Source organism: Trachypithecus francoisi, unplaced genomic scaffold, assembly GCF_009764315.1.
Source record: "Trachypithecus francoisi isolate TF-2019V2 unplaced genomic scaffold, Tfra_2.0 Lachesis_group1, whole genome shotgun sequence".
Lineage (NCBI taxonomy): Eukaryota > Metazoa > Chordata > Mammalia > Primates > Cercopithecidae > Trachypithecus > Trachypithecus francoisi.
The window spans coordinates 9,545,543-9,571,236 of NW_022681454.1; the positions used below are offsets into that span (position 1 = coordinate 9,545,543).

Below are 25,694 nucleotides of genomic sequence, written 5' to 3' on the forward strand. Positions count from 1 at the left end.
TGAACACATGTGTGTCCAAGTTCTGTCTGCTGAAGATGGCTAAAAAAACCATGGTCATTAATTTTTTTCACATTTTTTCCTATGCATAAGAGGTCCTCATTATAAATATAAAGATATTACCTTTTATTGTAAATATAGGCCTTCCTGGGAATCTCTTAGTTTTTGCCTTAGTTTTAAATGAATTGAATTTGATTCTTGCTCTGTCATCTGTGGGCTCTGTCACCCTGGATAAGTTAAATTCTCTCTCTGAAGCTTAGTTTTCCCACCTGTGAAAGTGATCAATCTAGAGAGTAGTGAAGAGATTTGTTGAAGATTCTAATGAAAGCATGTGACGTGACGTGAAAGCTATTTGGAGTGAAATAACACTCTACATTTGCAGAACATTTTAATGTTCACATATGCTTTGAAATTACACTTTTTATCCTGAGATAATTATGGATTCCCATGCAGTTGTAACAAATAATACAGAGTTCCTATGTGTCCTATATCCAGTTTCCCCTAATGGCAACAACTTGGAAAACAACAATAATAATGTTTATACTTTAAAATCAATAGTTTCCATTCCTAGATAGAAATTTGTATATCTCTATAACTATACTTTATCTTTTAAAAGACCATGGTTTCTTGATATCTATAAAGATTTTTTGTTTTCACTTCCCAAATCATCAGAGCATATATTTTTGCGATAGAGATTGCTTGAATTGATGTGATGCCAGCATTGCTGGTTGTAAAGGGAAAGCTGGCTGGCCGTGTTGCCTCACACCTGTAAACTCAGCACTTTGGGAGGACAAGGCGGGCGGACTGCCTGAGGCCAGGAATTCAAGACTAGCCTGGACAGGAGTGTTAGTGAGACCCCCGTCTCTACTTAAAAAAAAAAAAAAAAAAAAAAAAAAGGAAAGCCATAGTTAGGCAAGTGGGTGTTTTGTTTCTTAAATGTTGGGTGCTTCATTTAAATTATATGTTGGCTGAACCCCACCTTGGGCCATTAAGTGTACTGGAGCTTAAAGGACATATGGAACAATGAACTCTCAATTTCTTAATTTTTATCAGTAAATTGGAGATAGTAATATTGCTTTTTTCACAGTGCTGTTGGGAGACTAAATGAATGAACATATGTAAAACTCCAAACTAGGCCTGGTGTGTAGTTAAAACTCAGAAAATGTTGATTACTCTTGCTGTTACTCAGGATGATTTTATTTGGTGTATGGACCATGGTATTAAAATTGCAATGGATTCGCAGAAGAACAGTTATCCCCTTTTTAATTGGTCTTTCAGATTATGTCAAGGAGAAAGGCTCAGTGCAGTGGTTAAGTAGATATGAAACACCTCTCTAATATTTGCTTATCTTCCCTTTTATCAGAGGGAAAACTCCCCAGAGCTCAAAGTTTTGGTTGGAAGCTATCTGTATTGAAGTTATTTATAATAATTATATGTATTTCTTTTAAGTAAATTTATTTAAGTTAAAAAAATGAACAGGGCAGAAAAAAATAAGTAAGTACATGGATATTGTAAAAATCATAATAATGGTGCGTAAGTGGTTGAGAATGTCCAACCAACATTCTCCAAACTTCGAAGTTCTCTTCTGGTTTTGAGTTGTCAATGAATGACTGGGGTGACGTTTTCCTTTACTGAAGTGCTTCAATTCAGTAATTGTTTTGTGAAACTAAGGCTTAGCTTTAAAAAAGAGAATAGCAGAGCTGGCAGAGACAAATGGGGCCTGAAACACAAAAGCTGGAACCACAAAGACCATCCAGGGTGAGCACAGCCTGCTGCAAAGGGCTGCAGCTGTCTAACTGCCTGCCATTGATACAGTTGATTGCCAGATGTAAATCATGGCCTCTGCCTTAGGGAAGGCAATTCATTTCACTCACAGTGCCTTACCAACAGCTGGCAGAGACGGAGCAGGCACTTAGCTGCATGGTTCGGCTGCAGAAGCTTTCATTGCCAATGTTCCTTCTGTTTTCAGAGCAATATCCTTATGTGGTTGATTACATGGGACTTGGGCATCACTAATGCTGCTATAACCACCCATGTGGGCCCTGCTAAAAATGAATTTGAAAGCACATCTCTCTTTCAGAAGCAAAGCCATCTCATGTATCATGGTAACCCCAGTGTCTGCTATGGGGCTGTGGAAGTTTTTGTCCCATCAATAGTCAAATGTCAACCCTGTGACTTTGAGTGACCTAACTTTTCTGAAGCATGGTGACCTTACGTGCCCAATGAATATGCAAATACTATTTACTGAGAGCGTGTGCCATCCACTGGGCTTGGCACTTTACTCTTCCGAGGCTCAGGAAACCATACTTTACAGGGCTGCTGGAAAAATTCAATAAGAGAAAATATAATTACTCTCTTGAGGTGTTTTGGTGAAGAGATCCAGCACAATTCTCATCACATCTAAAAACGATTAAATAAATGTAAACTGTAACTACAGGAACCCCAGAGACATCAAATGCCAATTTCTAAAGATGTCAACACCACCAAGACAGTGACCCAATAGACTGGTGTCGTTCGGGCCCACAGAGGGATACATTTGCCAATTGAGTGAGCATTATGTTAGACTCTGGAAACCTGGGCATAGATAAGGCTTAAATACCTTCAAAGCTTTTGTGGTGGGTGTATTCCTCCAACCTGGTTCCCTCTGGGTTCTTAGCCCTGTCTGCATATTAACTCCACCTGGAGCAGCCTTAAAAATTCTGATGCCCAGGTCCCACTTCAGAGCAATTAAAATAGATACTAGGGATAGTGCTTTAAAATAAGCTTTCTAATTATTTTAGTGTAAAGCCAGGATGAGATCCACTGTACTATAAAATACAGCCTCTGATTGGGTGTGGTGTTTCATACCGGTAATCCCAGCACTTTGGGAGGCCGAGGCAGGGGATCATGAGGTCAGGAGTTCAAGACCAGCCTGACAACATGGTGAAACCCTGTCTCTACTAAAAACACAAAAATTAGCCAGGTGTGGTGGCGCGTGCCTATAATCCCAGCTACTCAGGAAGTTGAGGCAGGAGAATCGCTTGAACCTAGGAGGCGGAGGTTGCAGTGAGCTGAGATCACGCCACTGCCCTCCAGCCTGGGCAACAGAGAGAGACTCCACCTCAAAAAAGAAAAAAATACAGTCTCTATTTCTAGAAAAATAAATGGTTATGGATGCTGGATACCCAATTCTGCGGAGAACACATGGGAGAAGCAGGGTTTCTTTACCTTCCCTCCTTCCCTTCCCTTCCCTTTCCTTCCCTTCCCTTCCTTCCTTTTCTTGCTTGCTTTTTCTTTTCTTTTCTTCTTCTTTTCCTGTGCTGTGACAGATATTATCCTAGGCACTTTACAGGAATGGCATGCGTTCTCATCATCATTTTATCACATGAAGATGGTTATTTTCTTCTTATAAATAAGAAAAGCAAAACTCAGAGTTGTTAAAGAGCTTTTCTGAAATCATACAGCCAAAAATGGCTCAACTGGGATCCAAACTCATTGCTACCGGGTCCCAAGATACTGTTCTTTTCAGCAGGAGGAAACAGAAAGAAGATAAAATTCTTTTTTCTCCACACTGAACAACCTCATCATCTTCAATATTTTATTTTAGTTTATTTATTTATTTTTTTGAGACAGAGTCTCCCTCTGTTGCTCTCTGTCGCAGGAGTGCAGTGGTGCAATCTTGGCTCACTGCAACCCTTGCCTTCTAGGTTAAAGCGATTCTCATGCCTCAGTCTCCAGAGTAGCTGGAATTACAGACATGCTCCACCCCACCCAGCTAGTTTCTGTATTTTTGTAGAGATGGGGTTTCGCCACGTTGGTCAGGCTGGTCTTGAACTCCTTGCCGCATGTGATCCGCCTGCCTCGGTCTCCCGAAGTGTTAGGGTTACAGGCGTGAGCCATTATGCCCAGTCTCGGTATTTTATTGATCCTATTTTCTGTCTGCTTACTTCTCTGAGGTTGGATCAGTCCTTTACATATTAGACTATTTGACCAGGAGTTTTAGGAATGCTGCATTTCACATTTCCAATTGTCACGACACAGCTTCATGGGTTGGATGGTCTGTTATTACTGTTGCCTCCCAGTTTCTCACTCTTTGAAAATGGAAATCAAAACGGAGCAAATCTGCTTACTCCTAGTCTGGATAGGTTCCTTTGAAAGCTGCAGAAGGAAATTTATATTTATCCAACATCTACTATATTTCAGGCACTGTGCCAGGTTATATGGGTGCTGAAATGAGTCAGTTCCTCCTCCACCCCTTCCTGGGATAGAAGAAACAGACTTGTTAACTTGTTATATTATATAGGGTAACATAGGTACCAATGGGCCCAAGGTAATAAAAGTGCAATAAATGTTGGCTAAAAATAGGTACTGGGCAAGCATTGTTAAGCAATTTATAGGAATCACCTCATTTAATTCTCACCTTAGCCCATGAGGTAGGTGGTAGATATTAATATTATCTGTACTTTACTGCAGAGTAAAACCTTGGGCTTGGAAAAAGTTCAGTACTTTGCTAGAAGTGTTAGGGCAAAGTTTTTCAACCTTTGCAATATTAACCTTTTAAGCTTATTCTCTGTTGTGGTGCAGTCCCTTGCACTGTAGGATGCTTAGCAGCCTCCCTGGCCTCTACTCTCTAGAAGCCAGTAGCATCGCTTATTCAAGATGTTGCAACCAAAAATATCTCCAAACATTGCTAACTGTCCAATGGGGAGAGGGAGGATAAAGTCGCCCGTAATTTAAAATCACTTCCCCAGATCCATCATTCATGAGAAGTAGAATCTAAATTTCAACCCTGACATAGTTTGGATCTGTGTCCCCACCCAAATCTCATGTTGAAGTGTAATCCTCACTTTTGGAGGTGGGAGATGATTGGATCACGAGGGTGGATCCTTCATGAATGATTTAGCATCACCCCCTCAGTGCTGTTCTCATGATAGTGAGTTATCGCCAGATCTGGTTGTTTAAAGGAGTGTAGCAGCTCCCCGTTCACTCTCTTGCTCCTGTCATGTAAGATGAGCCTGTTTCCCCTTTGCCTTCTGCCATGATTGTAAGTTTCCTGAGGCCTCTCCAGAAGCTGAGCACATGCCAGAATCATGCTTCCTGTGCAGCCTATGGAATTGTAAGCCAATCACATTTCTTTTCATTATAAATTACCCAGTCTGAGATATTTCTTTATAGCAATGTGAGAACTAATACAAACCCAAACCATTTGAATCTAGACTTGAGAGCCTCTATTCCTTCCCACGCTGCCATGGCAGTTGAAAGGGGGACAGAAAAGAGAGGGCACTCCATGGGAGAGACAACAAGGAAGGTGTTTCTTGGAAAACTTATGCTTGTGTGGGGCTATAGTGGAGGACATCGTGAAGAGACATTCGCCACAGAAGGAGGAATGACATTTCAGGCTGTTTAATGGTCCCCATTAGAATCAGTGATGAATGGGTTTCCCATAGAAGCTCAAAATGAGCCTGATATCCTGAGTTTCTGTATCCATGAGAAATGCTTTCTCACTAAATAATGCCTGTGCCCCACACTGCTGATGCAAGCTTGAAGAAGGATGAAAAATAAGAAAGCATCCTTCATTCTATGCAGAAACAAGAAGGAAATGCTAATCTCTTTTCTGACTTTCAAAATAAGGTAATTTTGGAAATTTAAACACTTTTGGGCAAATGAAATATGCTCAGTCGAGTTTGTCGCATTCTGTGATTATCACCAGCTGCCAAATGTCCCACACGTTTGGGAACGAGGAGCCGTCACCAGTGCTTAATACCAGAGGGATGGTTTATTATATTTATTTTTCATAAAGGCAATAATGTTTTTGACAAAAGAGTTTTCAAGCATGGTTATATTTCTCCAGCCTGGGTAATGGGAAGCTGGGGGCCAATATTGGTCCCAGAATAATCTGAATCCCCTTTCAGTTCTTACATAAAATATGCTGATTCTGTTCTGGCATTTGACATTTTCTTTATAAACTAATTCAGGCCACAAGTGAGCAATTCTTTCAATAACTCATTTTCTTACAGAGAAGCGGTATTTCCCACAAAGAATCAAACCACAGGTTTCTAGGACTATTTTCCTCTAGGTATAACTGCTTCCTCCCTGACATGGTTAGGCTTTGTGTCCCCACCCAAAGCTCATCTTTAATTGTAATCCCCAGGTGTTGAGGCAGAGACCTGGTGGGAGGTGACCGGATCATGGGGCGGTTTCCCTTATGCTGTTCTCATGTTACTGCATGCGTTCTCATGAGATGTGATGGTTTTATAAGGGGCTCTTCCCCGTTTGCTTTGGACATAGGCTCTCTCACCTGCTGCCACCTAAGACACGCCTGCTTCCCCCTCCACCATGGTTGTAAGTTTCGTGAGGCTTCCCAGCCATGTGAAACTGTGGGTCAATTACAACGTTTTTCTTTATAAATTACCCAGTCTTGGTTGTGTCTTCGAATGGACCAAAACACTCCCCACCCATTAGGGAGCCTCCTCTGACAGGCACGTTGGTTGGTTTCCCTTGTCCACCCCCACCCCCACACCCACACTCTTGCTGGTCATTTCACCATTAATGATGACTCTCTCACCTGGGCATTCTCTGGACTTCCGGAAAGGTGTGTCTCTGAGCTAAAGGTGGCCTGCTGCTCTCCGGCTCAGGGGGCAAGGGCTGGTACTTCTTCGGAAGTGTGATGAGAGGCCTGTGTGGAGAGTTGCAGTAGGGTCCTGAGAAGGTTTGCTGCAGCAGTGATGCCTCAGGCCTGAATCCACACTGCTCTGCCCTCCGCGTCCCCAGCTTTGGGTTGAAAATGCTAGTTTTTGGATGCTACCTACAGAGCGGACTGGTCAGGTCTGGCACTGTTTTCTAAAGGGCGTGATATAATTTTCTACAGGGAGTCAACGTGCTCCTCCATAGTGCAACAGTTTTGGCTTTAGGAGGCCTGTGGAGAAAATGATAACAGCCTTCCATTCATCCCAGATCGGCAGATCTGGGTTTTTAGAACTACCCAAAGAAATATTTTAAAAAGTGGCTGGGCACGGTGACTCACGCCTGTAATCCCAGCACTCTGGGGGGCTGAGGCGGGTGGATCACCTGAGGTCAAAAATTCAAGACCAGCCTGGCCAAGATGGCAAAAGCCCGTTTCTACTAAAAATACAAACATTAGCCGGTCATGGTGGCATGCACCTGTAATCCCAGCTACTCACAAGACTGGGGCAGGAGAATCACTTGAGCCCTGGAGGCAGAGGTTGCAGTGAGCTGAGATCATGCTACTCTACTCCAGCCTGGGCTACAGAGCCAGACTGTCTCCAAATATATATATATATATATAATATATATATATATATATATAAATGTTTGAAAGTCAGTGAATGCCTCACTCACTCATATCTTATTCACCCATTCACTCATTTGTTCATAAAGTATATCAGGTACTTTGGTAGATTTTTGGTTCAAGCTGCTTCCCTCTAGCAGGGAAGACGGAGGGGTAAAGAAATGATTGGCAGAGTGTGTAATGCATGCTATGGCAGAGGTGCTCAGGTGTCCCAGATAGAGCAACAAGTGTGGCCAGTCACTCAGAGCCTCTGCAGCTTGTTGCTCTTTTCTCCACAGATATGTATAAATGTAATAGTATTTATATATGTATCATATATGTGTGTGTATATATATATCACATGAATATATGCTTAATATGTTGTAAGTTCCCTGAGGGCATATCCCATTTTCATATGAGTCTAGGCCTGCCAGTAGTATACCCAGCGATATCATCCAGCAGATTTCTGTACTGAAAGAAAGGAGAGGAACAGAAAGAAACAGGGGAGGAATACATTCATCAAGAAATAATGAGTGAAGGTATATTGAATAGATAACTGTGAATGAATGAATAAATGATTAAATAGATGAATGAAGGCTTGTTTAATCTTGTTCATTGAATATCTCATATTAGTTTTTTTTCTATATCCATCTCTCACTCTGAAATCATATTAGATTTTCAATGTCAAATGTTTGTGTTTCTCTTTTTCAGATGCTGGCACAAATTATTTCAGTGTATAGCGAAATAAAATGCTATTTTAAAGTGTCTTACCGAGGAGGTAAAGGAATCTGAAAAAGAAAAGAGAAACCTAAATTAAGTTTATGTTTTGTGAACAGCGCCAATGGTTAACAGTTTTTTGATTTACAAATAGAAATTACAAATTGTGACCAGACTTATAGGACATATTTTTCAAGAGATATCTGAACTTTTGCACTGTCTATATCTCTAGGCTTCTAAAGTAAATAATGAATAACAAATGCATTTTCATGATTTCTCCTACCTTGTTCTTTCTTATGGATGTGTCTCCTAAAACATAAGAAGGAATACCAGTGAATTTATGAAAAATGTCATCAAGCATTGATTTTATACACACTTACATGAAAATCATTTTGATTTGTAATAATATTGGTGATAACGTCAGTTAAGATTTGTTGAGATCATATGAGATACCCAGAATAATGCTAAACACTTTAGTGATGTGGTCTTATGAAATCCTCACCCTTGTTCTGTTAATGAAGAAACTGACACACAGGGAAGTTAAATATCTCACCTACACTCACCTAGCGAGTAAATCATAGAATGAAGATTTCATTGCACGTCGTGTGACTCTTATGGTCCCCTTGAAACCACTGATTCCTGTTTAAACTTAATATGTGTGTGTGTGTGTGTGTGTGTGTGTGTGCATACACAGTTCAATTTCCTGCCTACCACCGTCATGGGGTATTTCCAAGCAGAGGAAAACAGCATCACAGATTTTTCAAAATTGAATAATTTCTGAAGACCCCCAGAATCCAACTTCTTTCTGTTATGGATGAAAAAAACTAAGGACAAACTATGTGGGATAATTTCTCAAGGCCAATTAACCCTAGAAAAAGCCCAAGTAGAGCCTGGAACAGATTTGTCTGAACTTTAGGTTGTTTTATTTCCATAATTCGACTCAATGTAATCATTGAGCTTCTACTCTGAGCTAAACACAGTACTAGGCACTGGGGTAAAAAGACAAATACAATTCGATCCTTCCTGTCAAGGTGCTCCTAGCTGGGGTGTTCACAGGCCAAGCTTCTGGCTCTGGTGATGTGACCGTGAAGATGGCTGGCACTGACCCTGTTGCCACAGGATTTATACCTTAGTGGGTAGACCTGCACTGAAGGCATCATGAACAATCTGATAAGGATTTCAAGTAGAGAAGGACAAAGTACTAAATGAGTATGTGGGAGACTTAAGTTAGTCTGGGTTGTCAGAAGAAGGCTCCTTGGAAAAGCAGTATTTGATTATCTCTAAAAATGGGCGTGGTGTAATGAATGCTATTTTATATGGCTGTAGGGGAATCAGTCAGAAAATGTCTCTCTCTTGTTACAGGAGACTTAAACCTCCACTGAATACTGGCTGGGTGGCTTCGCACTGAGCCTCCTTTGCTTTCCTCATCTGTGACACAAGGAGGTTGGACTAAATCAGTGATTTTTAACCATGTGCTGAAGAACCCCCTGCGCTCCCGGCTGGAAGTCCCTTGGTACCTGGACGCAGGGGGACTGGTTACTGGTTCGCACCCCATGTCATTAAGGGCTTAACTTCAGCCCACTTTCCACTGCACCTCCTCTTTAGATTCCTCTTGGTGAAAAGTCCAACTGGCACAACACAACACAACACAACACGACACAACACAACACAACACAATGCAACACGGCACAAACTGGTCTGTATGATTTTAATGGTTCTTCCATATCTAAAATAATTACTTCAAAGAATAAGAATAAAATTACCATTCTTCCTTTCTGTTTTCATTTTTGAAAAACACTTTTGAAATAGGTAGGATTCACTTCTTTATATGAATTCCATGCGCTGATTGCACACAGAAATAATTGATGTCCTTGGCATTGTGAAAACCCAAAATATGACCCAGGATGTCCTTCAACAACAGCAGCAATCTAGTTAACATTAGATCTTTGACGATTTCAAGGAAATCACAAAAAAGCTTAGGCCACATGATGCTTGCTTAAGGCACAAAATTAGAAAACATAAAATTAATTTCCTTTCATGTTATTGCTTATTGGCTTCACCTCCAGAGCTCCCTGGTGGACCATCTTGTTGCCTGGGTTGATGACTTCCCTGCAAAACTAGATGCTGGCTTTCCAAGAGGTCTTTTTTCACTATATCTATTGGGGATCAATTCAATTCGCTGGAAAAAGAATTCAATAAAGAGACTGAGTTCCTGTAATTTAATAGGAAAATTCCATTTATGGTTTTCAAGATAACTATCCAGTTTGCTTCAGGGGTTGTGAGTGTAGAACAGGACATCTGTCTTCTTTCATTTCATTGATTTATTATTGAGCACGTAGTATGTGTCAGGCATGGACTCATTTTTAATATATGTATTGATGTAGGTGTTGGGAGTATAATACCAACAAATAATGTTGCTATTCCCATGAAACTTACATTCCAGTGGCAGGAGCTAGGAAATACATAAACAAAAATATAAATAAACATTCACAGGTGATGACAAGCGCTATGCAGAAAATAAAGCAGATTGGAGGACAGCAGGGCACGGAGAGTAGGAGCCAGGGCTCCTGTGTTTTAGGCTCGTCTGAGGAGGCATCTGTGGTTAGGGGATGAAATCAGAGGCCTGAGGACAGCCAGGGAGCATGTCATGTGAATATCTTGGGAAGGGGATTCCTGACAGAGGAAAACAGCAAGGGCAAAAGTCCTCAGGTGGTGTCAGTTCATTTTCTGTTGCTTAAAACAGAATACTTGAAATTAAGTAAGCCCAAGAACAAAGGGGTGCATGTAATGAGAGCCTTCTTGCTGGTGGGGACTCTGAGGATTGCTAAGATGGTGCAGGACACTAAGTGGCGAGGAGGCTGACTGTGCTAATGTGCTAGCTCAGGTCCCTCTTCCTATTGTCATAAAGATTTTGTAACATAAAGATTCTGTGAATTCCTCCCTCCCTTTTAAGGTTTCTTTTTAGGATAATATCAGCAATAGTTACAAAAATCCACAGGGCTTTCAGCCGCATCAAATATGCCAACTGGCAAGTGCTGATACCATGAGCTTCACTTAATCATTGTTTAGCTAACCACAATCCTTCAAAGTAAGAGGTCAAGGTGAACTTAAGGAACTTTGCAAGTGAAAGAAACAGGATTGAACAAGCAAAGTAACTTGTTTACCGTTTTACAGCTTTGATGGTAATTCAGATAATTCCAGCAAGTTTCTTAAAATCTGGGGGCCTTATTTAATATAGCAATAATAACTCAAGTATTTGTGATATTTAAAGGAGGGTGAGCTTTGGAGCTGAATTTGTTAAGATTGAGTCTTGATTCTGTTCATACTATGGGCAGGATCATGGCAAGTGCTTAATAAATGTTTAGAAATAAACAAATGGATTGAGGAGTGAATGAATTTCCCCATCTGGAGAAGGAAGAAGTGCTTTATTTATACTTCATGGAAATTCATGTGTGCAATAAATGAATTGATGAACTTCAAGGCATGGTTCTTAATGCACAGCTGCAGTTACTGCTATAATTATAGTATGAAAAATTAGAGGGAAAATGGGAATTTACTCTCCTAATGAAGTACACAAATATTCTAAAATGCTAGGGAAAGTTCTCAATCTGTCAAACAAGAGAACCCCAACAGTTGTTTGAAGTCTTCCCCATCTCCAGTTTACTCTTGGAGAAGCCCGGCATGCTCGCCACCTGGTGGTCATCAGGTGTAATCAGCACCATTTGCCCAGAGACTCATTTGCTTTGCAGTCTCCGGACAGATCTCACAAAGTAACTACTTTTGGGGAGGTAATGTACTGAGGTGGGCATAGCAAGGTTGCAGAATCCGATGGACCGTGGTTTAACTGTTTCCACCACAACTTATTATGGTGAAGCTATGAAGACATTGTCAATATCACCGTGTTCTGGGAGGGTTAAAGTAAGACCTCTTGGAGAAGGAAAAAGAGTTAAGAGATCGTTCCTTGGAGTGGCTGGTGCCAGCTTGCAATGGATGGTTGTTAAGCTTTCAGGAATTCTGTGAACTGGCTTTAGATACAACCATTATTAAAAGTACATTACATAGGCTGGGTGCAGTGGCTCACGGGGTCAGGAGATCGAACCATCCTGGCTAACACGGTGAAACCCCATCTCTAATAAAAAAACACAAAAAAATTAGCCGGGCGAGGTGGCGGGCGCCTGTAGTCCCAGCCACTCCGGAGGCTGAGGCAGGAGAATGGCTTGAACCCAGGAGGCGGAGCTTGCAGTGAGCCGAGATCGCGCCACTGCACTAGCCCAGGCTACAGAGCGAGACTCCGTCTAAAAAAACAAACAAACAAAAAGCTACATAAACGTACACTTAAGTTACAGTAGCCCCCGCCCCCACACCGCGTATCCTAAGGCAAAATGTTCCAAGACTCATGATGGATGTCTGAAACTGAGGATAGTAATAAACCCTATATATCCTATGCTTTTCCTAAATATACAGACCTATGATAAAGGTGATACGTGACAGCAAAACAAGCACACTTTTTTTTCCTTCTTCCCAATTTCACGGATAGAAGATTCATTTTTATTTTAGATCCCAGTAACCTCAGCATACAATATTTTTTCTTTCCTTTTCAAGTTGAGAACTTCCACCTTTTCACTTAAAGGAATCGCTTTACATCTTCTCTTTGGCAAATCAGAACTGTCAGCATCACTACTCTTGCACTTTGGAACCATTATTAGGTAGAGTAAGGGTGACTTGAACCCAAGCACTGCGATTCGGCGGATCTGATGGGCGGGACGGCTGCAGAGCAACTCACAGGTGGATAATGGACACAGCGCAACGGAAACACTGGACAAAGAAGTGATTCCAGTGGGACCGCTCAGGATTTCATCGTGCCGCTCAGAGATAGCGTGCAAATTAACTTTTATGAATTATGTATTTCTGGAATTTTCCACTTGATATTTTCAGACCTCAGTTGACCATGGGTAACTGAAACTGTGGAAAGTGAAACTGAGGATAAGGAGGACTTCTGTATTTGTTTTTCACTTAGCTACTGTTCAATTTGTGGTAAATATATGCAATAACCCCTGCCCTTTTTTTGAGACCAAGTCTGGCTCTGTTGCCCATGCTGGAGTGCAGTGGTGTGGTCTTAGCTCACTGCAACCTCTGTTTCTTGATTCCTGCCTCAGTCTCCCAAGTAGCTGGGATTACAGGTGTGCACCACCATGCCCGGCTAAGTTTTTTTGTATTATTATTATTATTTTTTCAGTAGAGATGGGGTTTTACCATGTTGCCCAGGTTCCTGAGTCGTCTCAAACTCCTGGGCTCAAATGATCCACTGGCCTCAGCTTCCAAAAGTGCTGAGGTTACAGGCATGAGCCACCACCCCCGCCTGTAATACCCTTTAACTATGAAATACAATCATGCTAATCAACACTTTCAGAAGTAGAACCTAAGTATAATATTCTGTAATTAGAGATGCAGACTTGGGATGAAATTGGATAAACTTGGTCTCAATCAAAAATTTTATTGTGTCTCAGAGCTTTATGATTTATGGAAGCAAACCATTAGGATATGGTGTCCTGATGAGTATTTATGGGAGAGTCCAAAGAAGCAACTTACACTCCAAGTGGCTAAAAATGTGTATTTGGCAAGGCCAGTTTGAGAAACCTCTCCAACTCTGCTGAAACTTTCAGGAATTAATCGCAGCAGTACATTGCCGAAAACAATGTTTAGATTGCAATGGGAAGGAATTAAGTCAGGCAAAGCCAAGAATGTGAGAGAAACCTGCCTGCTCTAACAGCTCCTCAAAGAAGGTTGGAAAGTGCATTTTCCGAGGGACGTGTACTTCAACTGCTTCGTGCTGGGGTTAGTGAGAGACATGGGATAGAAACATTTTTCCAAAACAAGCCTGGGAGATCTTTTCCCCTGATATCGGTGTCTCAGGGAATGGAGGAAGGGAGAGGAGGGGATGATGTGGGCAGTGGGGTGGCTGGATTTGTATGTATGAATCATATCCTTAAATTCACAAAATGCTGGACCACTGAGTTCTGCTGTGTTTCTTTCACAAAATGCTGGACCACTGAGTTCTGCTGTGTTTCTACGGATGGGATATTAAGGCCCAGCAAAGGAATATGATATGCCTAAACTCAGAAAGGGACAAATGGGGCCAGAAGTCACCCAGGCTTCTTGACTTGCCTCTCTACAGGCCCTCACCTAATAGGAATGTGTGACTGAGGCCACAGGCTCATCTCCAGGTGCTTCTAGGACACCATACTAAGAGGTAATGCTTATCCAATGAACTATTAAAATGGGCTAAATTGCAGATTTAATTTGACAAATATTTGCTATGCATCTGATACAGGAAATAGAAAGAAATTATTTAGGCAGATAGTGAGGGCAAAAGAGTCCCCAGCAGAACTTCCTTTCTAAAAAAAACAGCCCAAGAAATCATTTCTTTTCCAACAAAGAGCAGCCTGAAAGATCGAGCTGCAAACATAGATAAGGAAGTTGGAAGCTTGCAGGGGGTGTGGTGGGGGAGGCCTGCAGCTATACCAATAAAAAAGGGCTGCCTTGGGGCCAGGCATGTCTGCCATGGAATCTTCGTCTTCCCTTTTTCGTCAGCACATGTGTAGTAAGACAGAAATGCACAGCATGGAAAAGCTCAGGCTGAGAACCCATCTGCATAATAAGATTGAGGCAGGAGAATGGCGGGAACCCGGGAGGCGGAGCTTGCAGTGAACTGAGATCACGCCACTGCACTCCAGCCTGGGTGACAGAGCGAGACTCCGTCTCAAAAAAAAAAAAAAAAAAGATTGAGGTGGGGGCTGCCAGAGATTCGCACCCTATGAAGATGGCAAACCTGGTCCTAACTGGTTTTTCATGCCCTGTGTAGCTCAGACACTGCCTTCCCAGTAGCTCATCTATAAAACCCCCTATTTCACTGTGGATCAGCAACCCATTTGTCTGGGGCTCCTCTCTATAGCAGAGAGCTATTCTCTTTCTTTTGCCTGTACAATTTCTGCTCTTAACCTCACTCTGTGTGTCTGCATCTTTGATCTCTGTGGCCAGGAGACACCATAAGACAACAAACCTCAGGTATCAGCCCAGACAAGGAGGCCACTTTGCATCCACCATGTGCCCCATCTGGTGCTATGGGTTTGCTGTCAGGAAAACAGTGTTTCGTAAACCATGGTCTCTGTGATTGAGACACATAGCCTATTTGTATACATTCATCTAAATGATTTATTGTATATGCTAAGGAAAAAACTCCATAGAGCATGAGATGGTTTTGGCCTTCAGAGAGAGAATCTGGAAAACTTTCCAGCACCAGGAGAAGGCAGAGGGGAAAGGAGGGAGGAAAAATCTGGGGCGTTGCTAGCACAGTTCAACATGCCTTTGCTCAATGTCTACCATGTGTCAAGAACTGTGCTATAGGTTTGTGTTGGTTTTCACCTTTAAGGATGTCAAATACTGTAGGATGTAGGTGCTATTTTCTCCATTTTATACATGTGGAAACCTAAATTTAGAGAGGTGAAGTTACTTGCTGTAGGTCTCATATTTGGGAAGCAGTAAAGCTGGGATTTGAACCCAGGGCTACTTGTCGTCAAGTCCAGCATTGCATTCATACAACCACCTTCTGGCTGCTTTTTTTTTCTTTTTCGAGACAGGGTCTTACTTTGTCACCCAGGCTAAAGTGCAGCGGTGTGATCTCAGCTCACTGCAACCTCTACCTCCCAGGCTTAAGCTATCCTCCCACCTCAGCCTCCCGAGTACCTGGGACTGCAGGTATGTGCCACCACGTCCAGCTACTTTTTTTATTTTTTGTAGTGTTGGGGGTTTCGCTTTGTTGCCCAGGCTGGTCTTGAACTCCTGAGCTCAGGTGATCCACCCACCTTAGCCGGGCATGGTAGCTCACATTGGGATGACAGTCATGAACCATTGCACAGGGCCTTAGCTGCTTCTGAATATCACAAATCATTTCCCCCAGGACACTATCTCACAGCTCAGTCAAATGTCCTGGGAAGCCTCCCTGGGAGACACAGTTCTTCCTCCAAGGCAGAATTAAGTATGCGCTTTTTTGAGTTCCCACAATACTTAGACTCAGCAGATTGCAGGCTCCTCCATGTCTAAGGTGTCGTGTGATTCAGTGCCAGCTGAGTGCCCAGGCACGAGGTCATTTTAAACCAAGTGGCCTAGGATTGCAGCAGCCATCGGGCAGTGTTGTAAGTGTCAGTAAATAAGATGTGCTCCCTCCCTTTCGGGAACCCATTGTCTGGCTGGTGAAACAGACATAGAAACAGAATGCTTCTTATGGGGCTTATGGTTCATGGAACAACTAAATAGCCAGCCCTAGTGTTGAGCACATAAGAGGTTTTAAATATTATTATTTGAGTTATGATGAAATAAGGTATATTCCCCCTCTAGGTGAAACTGTCTTTGCAAAGATCAGTGAGAGAATTATATATATATTTTTTAAGACTGAGTCTTACTCTGTCACCCAGGCTGGAGTGCAGTGGCGTGATGTCAGCTCACTGCAACCTCCGCCTCCCAGGTTCAAGCAATTCTCCTGCCTCAACCTCCCGAGTAGCTGGGATTACAGGCCCATCAGCACGCCGGGCTAATTTTTTGTACTTTTTAATTTTTTAGTACAGACGGGGCCGTGTTAGCCAGGATGGTCTCGATCTCCTGACCTCGTGATCCGCCCGCCTCAGCCTCCCAAAGTGCTGGGATTAGAGGCGTGAGCCACTGCGTCCGGTCGAGAATTGTATTAATAGTAAGCTAAGTTAACTCACGCCCTATCTTGTCTTTCCCTTAATTACTCCTGGGCTACTGGGCAAAGCTAACTTTGGAAGACATTCAGGTTATAGTTTAAATAATAATAGGCCTTGCCCCAAAGTCCACCACTTTTGTAAAGCTAATGGGACGCCATCAGGCTGGGGGGATGAGAATAGCCTGAGTCCAGCTAAGGCGCAGACATAAACCATTGTCAGCCATTATTCCCGAGGTTATAAGACATGCAATTTCCCCAGTTATTCCTGAAAATAACACCATTATTGTAGATTGACCTTTGGAGATGTCTTTCCCGGTGTTTTGCATGCATGTCTGACATCCATGGTTCCACCTAAACTCAGTGGCTCCACCTTACCGCCAACCCCTTTCCTGTGGCCTCACCCAGAAGCAATTCACCTGCTGGAAGACAGCTTCAAACCCCTATGATTTCATTTCCACCCCAACGAATCAGCAGCAAGCACCTGTTGCCTGCCCTCCCATCCCTTCCCCCAAACTGCCTTTGAAAACCCCTAACCTGTGAGCTTTGAATGAGATGATTTGAGTATGAACATCTCCCACGTGGTGTGGCCAGCCTCGTGTCTATTAAACTCTTTCTCTATGGCAGTGCCCTGGTCTCTCTTTATTCAGTAGGCAGGAAGAACCCTTCGGGTGGTTACATGTGTGCCCATTTTCATCCTGCATTATAATATTCTCTATCCTTTCCATACAAGCAGCTTTTACTATAGCAATTTCATGTTTATTATTAATGGCCTTTTCTTCACATTGTGATGTAGGATATGGCATTAGAAAAACTAAGTAGAGAAGAGAGAGGGCAAGCTTATCACTGTCCATCTCTTCCCCAGGGACTGGCAGGAAGAGGAGGAGAGAGCATGCAGGGGCGGAAGCATTTACGTTCACAAGCTGTCTGTAACTGTGGCTTTCATAGATTGAGGAATATCCGCCCCAAACAATAGATCATTTATAACCCCCGAGAAACTACTCAGAATAGGAAATGTACTGTGAACCTAGAAATGAAACTAATATATGAGCCAATCTAGGCTTTTCTAAAATGTGTTCTAAGGAGCATGGGCCAAACAATGTGATCTAAGAAAAAACAGGTTCCATGGACACTTCAGTTACAATGCTCCATGCCATATCCCCGTCTTGGAGATCCACAATGCTCTAAAAACTTGGGCAGTAAAGATATCTGTTTATTTTTGTTTAACTCAGTGTTTCTCAAGATTAGTACATCCAGAGTTTCCGTTTTATTTATTTTATTTTATTTTTTTCTGATATGGAGTCTTGCTCTGTTGCCCAGACTGGAGTGCAGTGGCACAATCTCGGCTCACTGCAACCTCTGCCTCCCAGGCTCAGGCAATTGTCCTGCCTCAGCCTCCCGAGTAGCTGGGACTACATGTGCACATCATCACGCCCAGCTAATTTTTTGTATTTTTAGTAGAGATGGGGTGTCACCATGTTGGCCAGGCTGGTCTCAAACTCCTAACCTCAGGTGATCCACCTGCCTCGGCCTCCCGAAATGCTGGGATTACAGGTGTGAGCCACCGTGCTTGGCCTTCCGTTTTATTTAATATGATTCTCTACATTTCACCCAATTAATTTCAGATAACTGTACTTTGAGCTACTTAGAGCTTCATTCATTTCATCTTAGAGCAAGGACCAATGGGAGGATGTTGTAGGAAGCCAGTGTTCCTCATATTTTGCTGAAAGTAAAGAGTGGGGGCTTCTTAAAGGTAGGGTGTGCTTCCTGGGAAGGGGGTGAGGCTCTTGACCAACTCAGTTATCTGTGAGGGATGCTATGCCTCAGTTACAAGGAGGGGCTGGATAGTGGAGATGCTGCTATTTTAAAACTTTTGATTAGCCGGGCGCGGTGGCTCAAGCCTGCAATCCCAGCACTTTGGGAGGCCGAGACGGGTGGATCACGAGGTCAGGAGATCGAGACCATCCTGGTCTACACGGTGAAACCCCGTCTCTACTAAAAAAAATACAAAAAAACTAGCCGGGCAAGATGGCGGGCGCCTGTAGTCCCAGCTACTCGGGAGGCTGAGGCAGGAGAATGGCGTAAACCCGGGAGGCGGAGCTTGCAGTGAGCTGAGATCCGGCCACTGCACTCCAGCCTGGGCTACAGAGCAAGACTCCGTCTCAAAAAAAAAAAAAAAAAAAAAAAAAAAAAAAAACTTGATTAAATATACCAAATAACCCTTCCATTCTGCTGGCTTGCACATAAGACAGGCAGGTACAGAGGCCGCTTGACCCAGTTTACCCCAGATGTCTCTGGTTTTAATTTGGAATGTCCTACTTCTGAAGAACCCCTCCATCCAGAGCAAACTGGGATGGTTGATTCCAGTGAACACCCCAACATTACAAGGAAAATAAAAAATACTTTTCATTATGCATGTACTTCAAGCCATTTTGAAATGGTTTCATGGGGAAGGCCATATTTTGCCTATGTAAAAGGCAGTTCTTGTACATTGCAATTCTATTGGGGAATTATTATTTGGGAGATATAAATTTTCTGGAGCTTCCTTTATTAAATACCTTGTTCTTCAGTCTCCTGTTTCTGCCTACTTTATATTTCTCTATCAGAAAATAAATTTGTTACATCAAGCAGTTACAGATTCCTTTTCTTTTCTCTGAGCTGTATTATTTCTCTTGTGTGGTGGTGAGACAAAGTACTGTTCTGTAGTTCAATTAATGAGTGATTTCATGAAGTTAATAATGTTAACTTTGAGTGAGCCTTATATCAATGTCTCTGTTGCTTTTGAGCCATGTGTTGTGGCTGAAATACATTTACATGTAAAATGCTAGGGGAATAATATTACATTTATTTCTGATGAATTCTGCAACCTCAGGCGTGTTATTTCTGCAAAGGATAGAAAATACCAAATTTCGTCGTTATTGCAATATTGTGTGTTGCCAAGTTCTGCCACTAGGGAGCAGTATCATCTATCAACTCACTCGGGCACTGCGCTTTGTATAGTCTCGATGAATGGGATGTTCGTTACCAAATGAGAGGGAGAGTTTGCAGAAAGCATTTTATACACTAGCAAATACAGAAAACCCTGGCAACATTACCATAGTGGAATAAACCTTGGCTCTGGTCTTGTGACTACTTGCTGATGGCCTTGAGCAAGCCACTTCCCTTGCTAAGCTTCCTTATGTAAAATGAGGGAATTGACCCAGATTAAACTCATTTCTGATTCTAATTTCTTCAGCATCTAAACTTGTCTAAAAGCAAACTAGTTAGTATAAAGGTCTTTTGATGGCATTTTGTGGAATTCTACTTTGCTTCTTTTCAATCAGCTTATGTTTCTGGATATACAGGTTCACTAGCCTATGCATAATTCTCTCTTTTATTTTCCTTCTTTTCTTGGAGGCATATTGTATTTCTTTATAAATTCATTCTTGTATATGTATGCTTGTCACCTCAAAGGAAATTGGCTTAGAGTTTGTGCTTGGTTCACATCTACGGCAAAGAGAAAGTGCAATCTGGCTTCTTTTATTCTCAGCTTTGGTTTCTCTAGAAAAATAAGCCACACTGTATTTGAAAATTATAGCTATCCCTATCTGAAAATAAGATGATTTCTTCTAGATCTATGGTTAATGCTAGTGGTTTGTCACACACAACTTGTATTCTAAATACTTTGCCTCCAAATAAACTTTTACCTATTTTTAGGAATGAAAAACAAAAAGTCAAGCTTTAGGGAAGATAAGTTCTTGAAATCTGACAGTTTACAGATAATGTCAGAATATGATTGCAAGAAAAATGACATAAAATGTACATTAACATAAATCTATAACTGCTCAACTTGATGAAAAATATCACCATAAAATTCTTCCATTACTGAATCAACTGATATGTTTTTTTATGACATTTTTGTGAGAGTGAATAAATTATCTGAGAATGTGTTTGCATCAAAAATACAGAATTTTGTAATAAACACATAAATCATCCAAGTATTTTTCAGCAAGATGCCTGATCCGAAAATGGGGGGCATTCATATTAATTTCCCCCCTTCCAGCCTCGTTCTAGATATGGTACCTTAGAGCTCTGGATGGTAATGGGGAACCATCAGTGATGGAAATGTAGGCAAGGATGCTGTACATAAAATAACTCTTCTTGAAGAAGTCTTCTATACAACCTGCCCCACCCACAAAAGGCTCCACCTCTCTGAGCCTTGCTTTCACTGAAGTCCTCTTTGCAGTTGTGGCCTCAGTTTATAGTGGAGTCTGCTTTACACAACGCTCATATTTTTGTAGTCATGGGACCCAACATTCGCTAGAAAACACAGCACTAACTCAGTCCTGAAAGATGTGTTTTCCTTGCTCTCTCTGAGGAACTGGTTTGTTTCTTGTAATGGGAAATTCGTATCACATAAGGAAGCTTGATTCCCTTTTTGCTTAGACTATCACGTAGCTCAGAGGCAAATTAACTGTTTAATTATAGTAGAATTTAGTGATGTGTGCCTGAGGATCTTATATTTTATCTTTATTTTAATTATGTCATCTATGTAGATTTTCTTCTATTTTATTGTTCAAGCTTTTATTAACTAATATCTTTGTGAACTGAGGCAAAGGGTAAACATACAGATAGAGAGGTAAACAGACATATTGATATGTGGAATAATGGTCGAAGAAATTTCTGCAGTCAAAGAAGTGAGGGTGGATGCCCATAGTGAACTGTAAATAAGATGGCAAGTATGAAGTTCATTTCTCATCTGATTTCTCTCCAGGACTCATTTCTTCATGAATGGCTACAAAGCATATTATTATGACTGAGGTCATTTTTGCAACAGTTGATTGTGGTCTTATCTGTGATCCCTCTATGCTTCCCATCCCTTTCTCTGTTAAGAGGAGTGAAAATACTTTATGTAGTTCAGCAGGTGTTGTTCTTTAATGTGGTGGTTAAAGAAAAGGAGAAGGGGCGGGGCGCGGTGGCTCACGCCTGTAATCTCAACATTTTGGGAGGCCGAGGCGGGCGGATCACGAGGTCAGGAGATCGAGACCATCCTGGCTAACACGGTGAAACCCGTCTCTACTAAAAATACAAAAATAAAATTAGCCGGGGGAGGTGGCGGGCGTCTGTAGTCCCAGCTACTGGGGAGGCTGAGAAAGGAGAATGGCGTGAACCCGGGAGGCGGAGCTTGCAGTGAGCCTAGATCGCGCCACTGTGCTCCAGCCTGGGGGACAGAGCGAGACTGTCTCAAAAAAAAAAAAAAAAAAGGGGAGAAGGGCCGGGTGTAGTGGCTCACGCCTGTTAATCCCAGCATTTTGGGAGGCCTAGGTGGGTGGATCACGAGGTCAGGAGTTTGAGACCAGCCTGACCAACATGGTGAAAGCTAAAAATACAAAAATTAGCGGGGCGTGGTGGTGCGCATCTGTAATCCCAGCTACTCAGGAAGCTGGGGCAGGAGAATCGCTTGAGCCAGGGAGGTGGAGGTTGCAGTGAGCCAAGATCAGGCCACTGCACTCCAGCCTGGGTAACAGAGTGAGACTCCGTCTCAAAAAAAAGAAAAAAAGAAAAGAAAAATTAATAAATTAAATAAATAAATAAATGGAGAACTCAGGTTAGGGGTCTTACTTAAGGTCGCACAGCCTGAGAGCGCGCCTTAGGTTTTGGCTACCCTCCGTCCCCTTTACACTGCCCTGGCACTTCCTGCTATGAGTGTCTTCCATTTGCCCTCCAGAACCTCCCTCCACCTTCACCTTCCTCTACACTGCTCTCTGCCTGGTGACACTGACCAGTAGGGACACACAGGTCCCTGTCCTCTCGTTTCTAGTTAGGTTTAGCCATTGGGAAGCCCCAGCAGTAAGTCACAGAGAGGTTGGAGGGAGAGGTGGGGCATTTACTCCCTTGGCCCCCTCCCCAAGAAGTCTGCCTGGGCTGGTGGTATCCCAGGACCAGTGGTCACTGCTCCCCTCCAGGTGGTGTGCTCCTTGTAGTTTTCAGTCACTGTCCCCTCAGCCCTCTTCACCTAGGGGTGGGGCCAACCCTGCTACTGTCAGCCATAGTTCTTTATTCTTCCCCCTATCCCACACTCACCTGGTAAGTAGTTGCTTTGCCATACATTTCCTTCAATTATCCTAATGTGAGTGTGCTGTCTGTTGCCTGTTGGGACCCTAACTGGTACACTTTCCCATTAAAGAAAAGATGGTGCTAGTAATACATTATAGACAATAGCATTAGACACACGAAAGGTGAATTTGATATGTTTCAGTTAATGGGCAAAGTGAATCTTGGCATTGTCATCTTTTCCAATCAAGCATCATAAAAGGAGATGGGGCATGGGGGAAAATGATGAGAGAAGCTAAAATGGATACAATACCATTAAATGTCTGGCTTATCTTCCATTTATGCTTCTAGCACTACTGAAATTGATTATTTGCTTTCAGGCTCGTACCTGTATTTTCGTCTTCAAATTGAGTTGTTTTGCCTCAAGCCTTAAAATCTGTTTTCATATTAATTAATCAATGTTTTAAAATTAGATTTCTATCTTGTGACTTTTCTGAGGGTATGCTTGGAGAGATAACATGATTATATATTTAATGCAGTCCATATGTTTCAAAACAATTCATTTCCAAAATTGCACAACAAAGAATGTGAATTTTTACAATCAATTTCTTCATCAAGAAGGTAAGGCAATAAAAAGACATAAAGTGTGTGAGATTGTGTCTAAAATTAGTAGTTATTTCCTGAAGTGTTATTCAATAGATCGCCTTGTGTAAGGTCACCCATGACCATAAACAGCAATGCAAGGTGATCTTAGAAGCAAAATACATATTTCCATACTTACATTTTACACTTTGAGTGACATGACCTTACCTTTAATGTTTTGGCTTCTGATGTCCTTGGAAATGGGCTTGTCCACCTGTACAAGACAATGTGGCACCATTATCTCTTCAGTTGTGACTATGACCCCATCTGATGTCTTGACACTGTCTGTGGTTAGGTTCCCAAGGATAAAGCCATAAGTCCCCGGGCTCTCTGGTTTTCAATGTATGGTTAACTGTCAGCAAACACGTATAAATACATGCACCTCTGCCAATGAAGGGTGCGGTGGCCTGAGTAGTGTTTGGTATAACAACACGCAGGGTTGAGAACCAATCCTGCCTCTATTGCTGGCTTTGGAAAAGACATTGAGTATATTATGAACTTCAGATTTTTCATCTTTATCATAGGAAAAATGCTCATCATTTATGTCCCTGAGTTAACATGATGATCCATCTATGGGATCAGGTACATGAAAGCAATGAGGCAGGCAGGTCAGGGTATGGCCTCCTGGGAAGGCCCGGGTTGGGATTCCACCTCCAGCTCCTGCTCACTCTGAGAACACGGCAAATTACTTAGCTTCAGTTTCCTGAGGTTCAGTTTCCTCATCTGTGAAATGAAGGTAACAAAGGCACTGATACCTTTTTGAGGATGGGAGGATAACACAGAACACAGCATGCACTGTGCCAAGAACACAGGTGTCGCTAACCACACTGAATACATGTATCACTATTAATATTATTAAAGACATTAGTGAACTATTAAGGGGTACCCAACTGGAAGACATAAGGGTGAACAAGATGAAGATCATAAAGGGTTCCCTATGTCTTTGAAAACCTTTAAGCCTAGGTTAATATTAATATTAGGGTTTTAGTATTAGTCTTTATTGGCACCAGGTTGAGTTGGGCAAGGTGGGTCAGGGGTTCGTTGAATCCCCCGTTACCTCTTATCCTCTGTGGAACACTGAACCACAGTATTTATGCCTGGAAAGGGCACGACCCTTCTTCTTTTGGTTATATCTAGTTAGGGGTTGAGTGTTGGTTGGATTTTTTTTTTCTTTATCGTGGCTATTGTTTTCTTCATTGCATCATCAGCTTCCAATTTCTCCAGGGTTACCTTGTGGGGACTGGGGTGCTGGATTTTTTTTTTCAATATTCTTGTGCACCTTGATCTTTTAGTCTTCCCTGTGTGCCTGCCCCACAGATGGAGTTTCTCTCAATGCTCATGCCCCACCCTGCATTGCTAGCCTGGTCATGGAGGCAGGAGAGGTTCCCGTTGTCTCCACCTTAGGTGGGATTTGCTGCCTTAGGTGGGACTGCTCCAAGCAGTCCCAAGAAGCAGTATTAGTACAGGATTCCCTGGCCCAGGAATATTTCCTATCCCTCCCCTGGGACAATTCCCAATTTCTATCAAATAAATATTTACTAGTACCCACTAATATGTCTGTGGAAATGCTAGATTATGAGGGAACAAAGAGAAATACCAACTTGGATTCACAGGTACATTGTAACAGATTTTTCAGTTTGGGTACTATTGAGAATTGAGATTTGGGGTCGGAAAATTCTTGTGCCTTGTAGGATGCTTAGTAACGTCTCTGTCTTCTACCCACTAGATGTCAGTAGCACTCAGTCGTGACAACCAAAAATGTCACCAGGCTTTGTCAAAAGTCCCTTATGGGGGGGGTGCAAAAACTTTCCACGGAGAACCACTAATCATAATGCAACATGCACTAGGTGTGGAAGACTGCATCATATGGCTTCCTTCGTAAGACTCCTCCAAAGGCACTGGCTACGTTCAGAGATGCAGGTCTGCGTGTGTTTGCACCCTGTGCTCACCTCTATCTGACCACTTCCTAGAACATGGAAACTGCCCATCTAGGTCACTGCCTCCTTCCTTAGACTGTGGGCACTGGCTCACCATCCTACCCCCATTGCTAAGCACAGTGCTAGGTACACAGCACCTGCTCAATAAGTAGAAGGATGGGTAGTGGTTTAGGGCAAGACAGTTGTAACCCACCGAAGCAGTCTTGACAAGATCTTGTCTTTGTAAAAATTATTGAAGATCCATTTCTTTTTTTCTTTCTATTTTTTTTTCTTTGAGACAGGGTCTCACTCTGTCGCTCAGGCTGGAGTTCACTCTGTCACCCAGGCTGGAGTGCAATGGCACGATTTCAGCTCACCACAGCCT

General features: G+C 42.4%; 1 protein-coding gene across 2 annotated transcripts in view; it reads right to left on the bottom strand.

Moving 5' to 3' along the window:
• Positions 1 to 25,694, bottom strand: part of CLNK (cytokine dependent hematopoietic cell linker) — a 238,953-nt gene that overhangs the window by 39,443 nt on the left and 173,816 nt on the right. For both annotated transcript variants that reach the window (XM_033213753.1, XM_033213754.1), the window contains exons 8-11: positions 23,562 to 23,607; positions 8,265 to 8,290; positions 8,036 to 8,052; positions 6,542 to 6,652 (exon numbers count right to left, since the gene is read on the bottom strand). In XM_033213753.1, the coding sequence (XP_033069644.1) occupies positions 6,542 to 6,652; positions 8,036 to 8,052; positions 8,265 to 8,290; positions 23,562 to 23,607 (200 nt within the window). The remainder of the gene's footprint in view (positions 1 to 6,541; positions 6,653 to 8,035; positions 8,053 to 8,264; positions 8,291 to 23,561; positions 23,608 to 25,694) is intronic.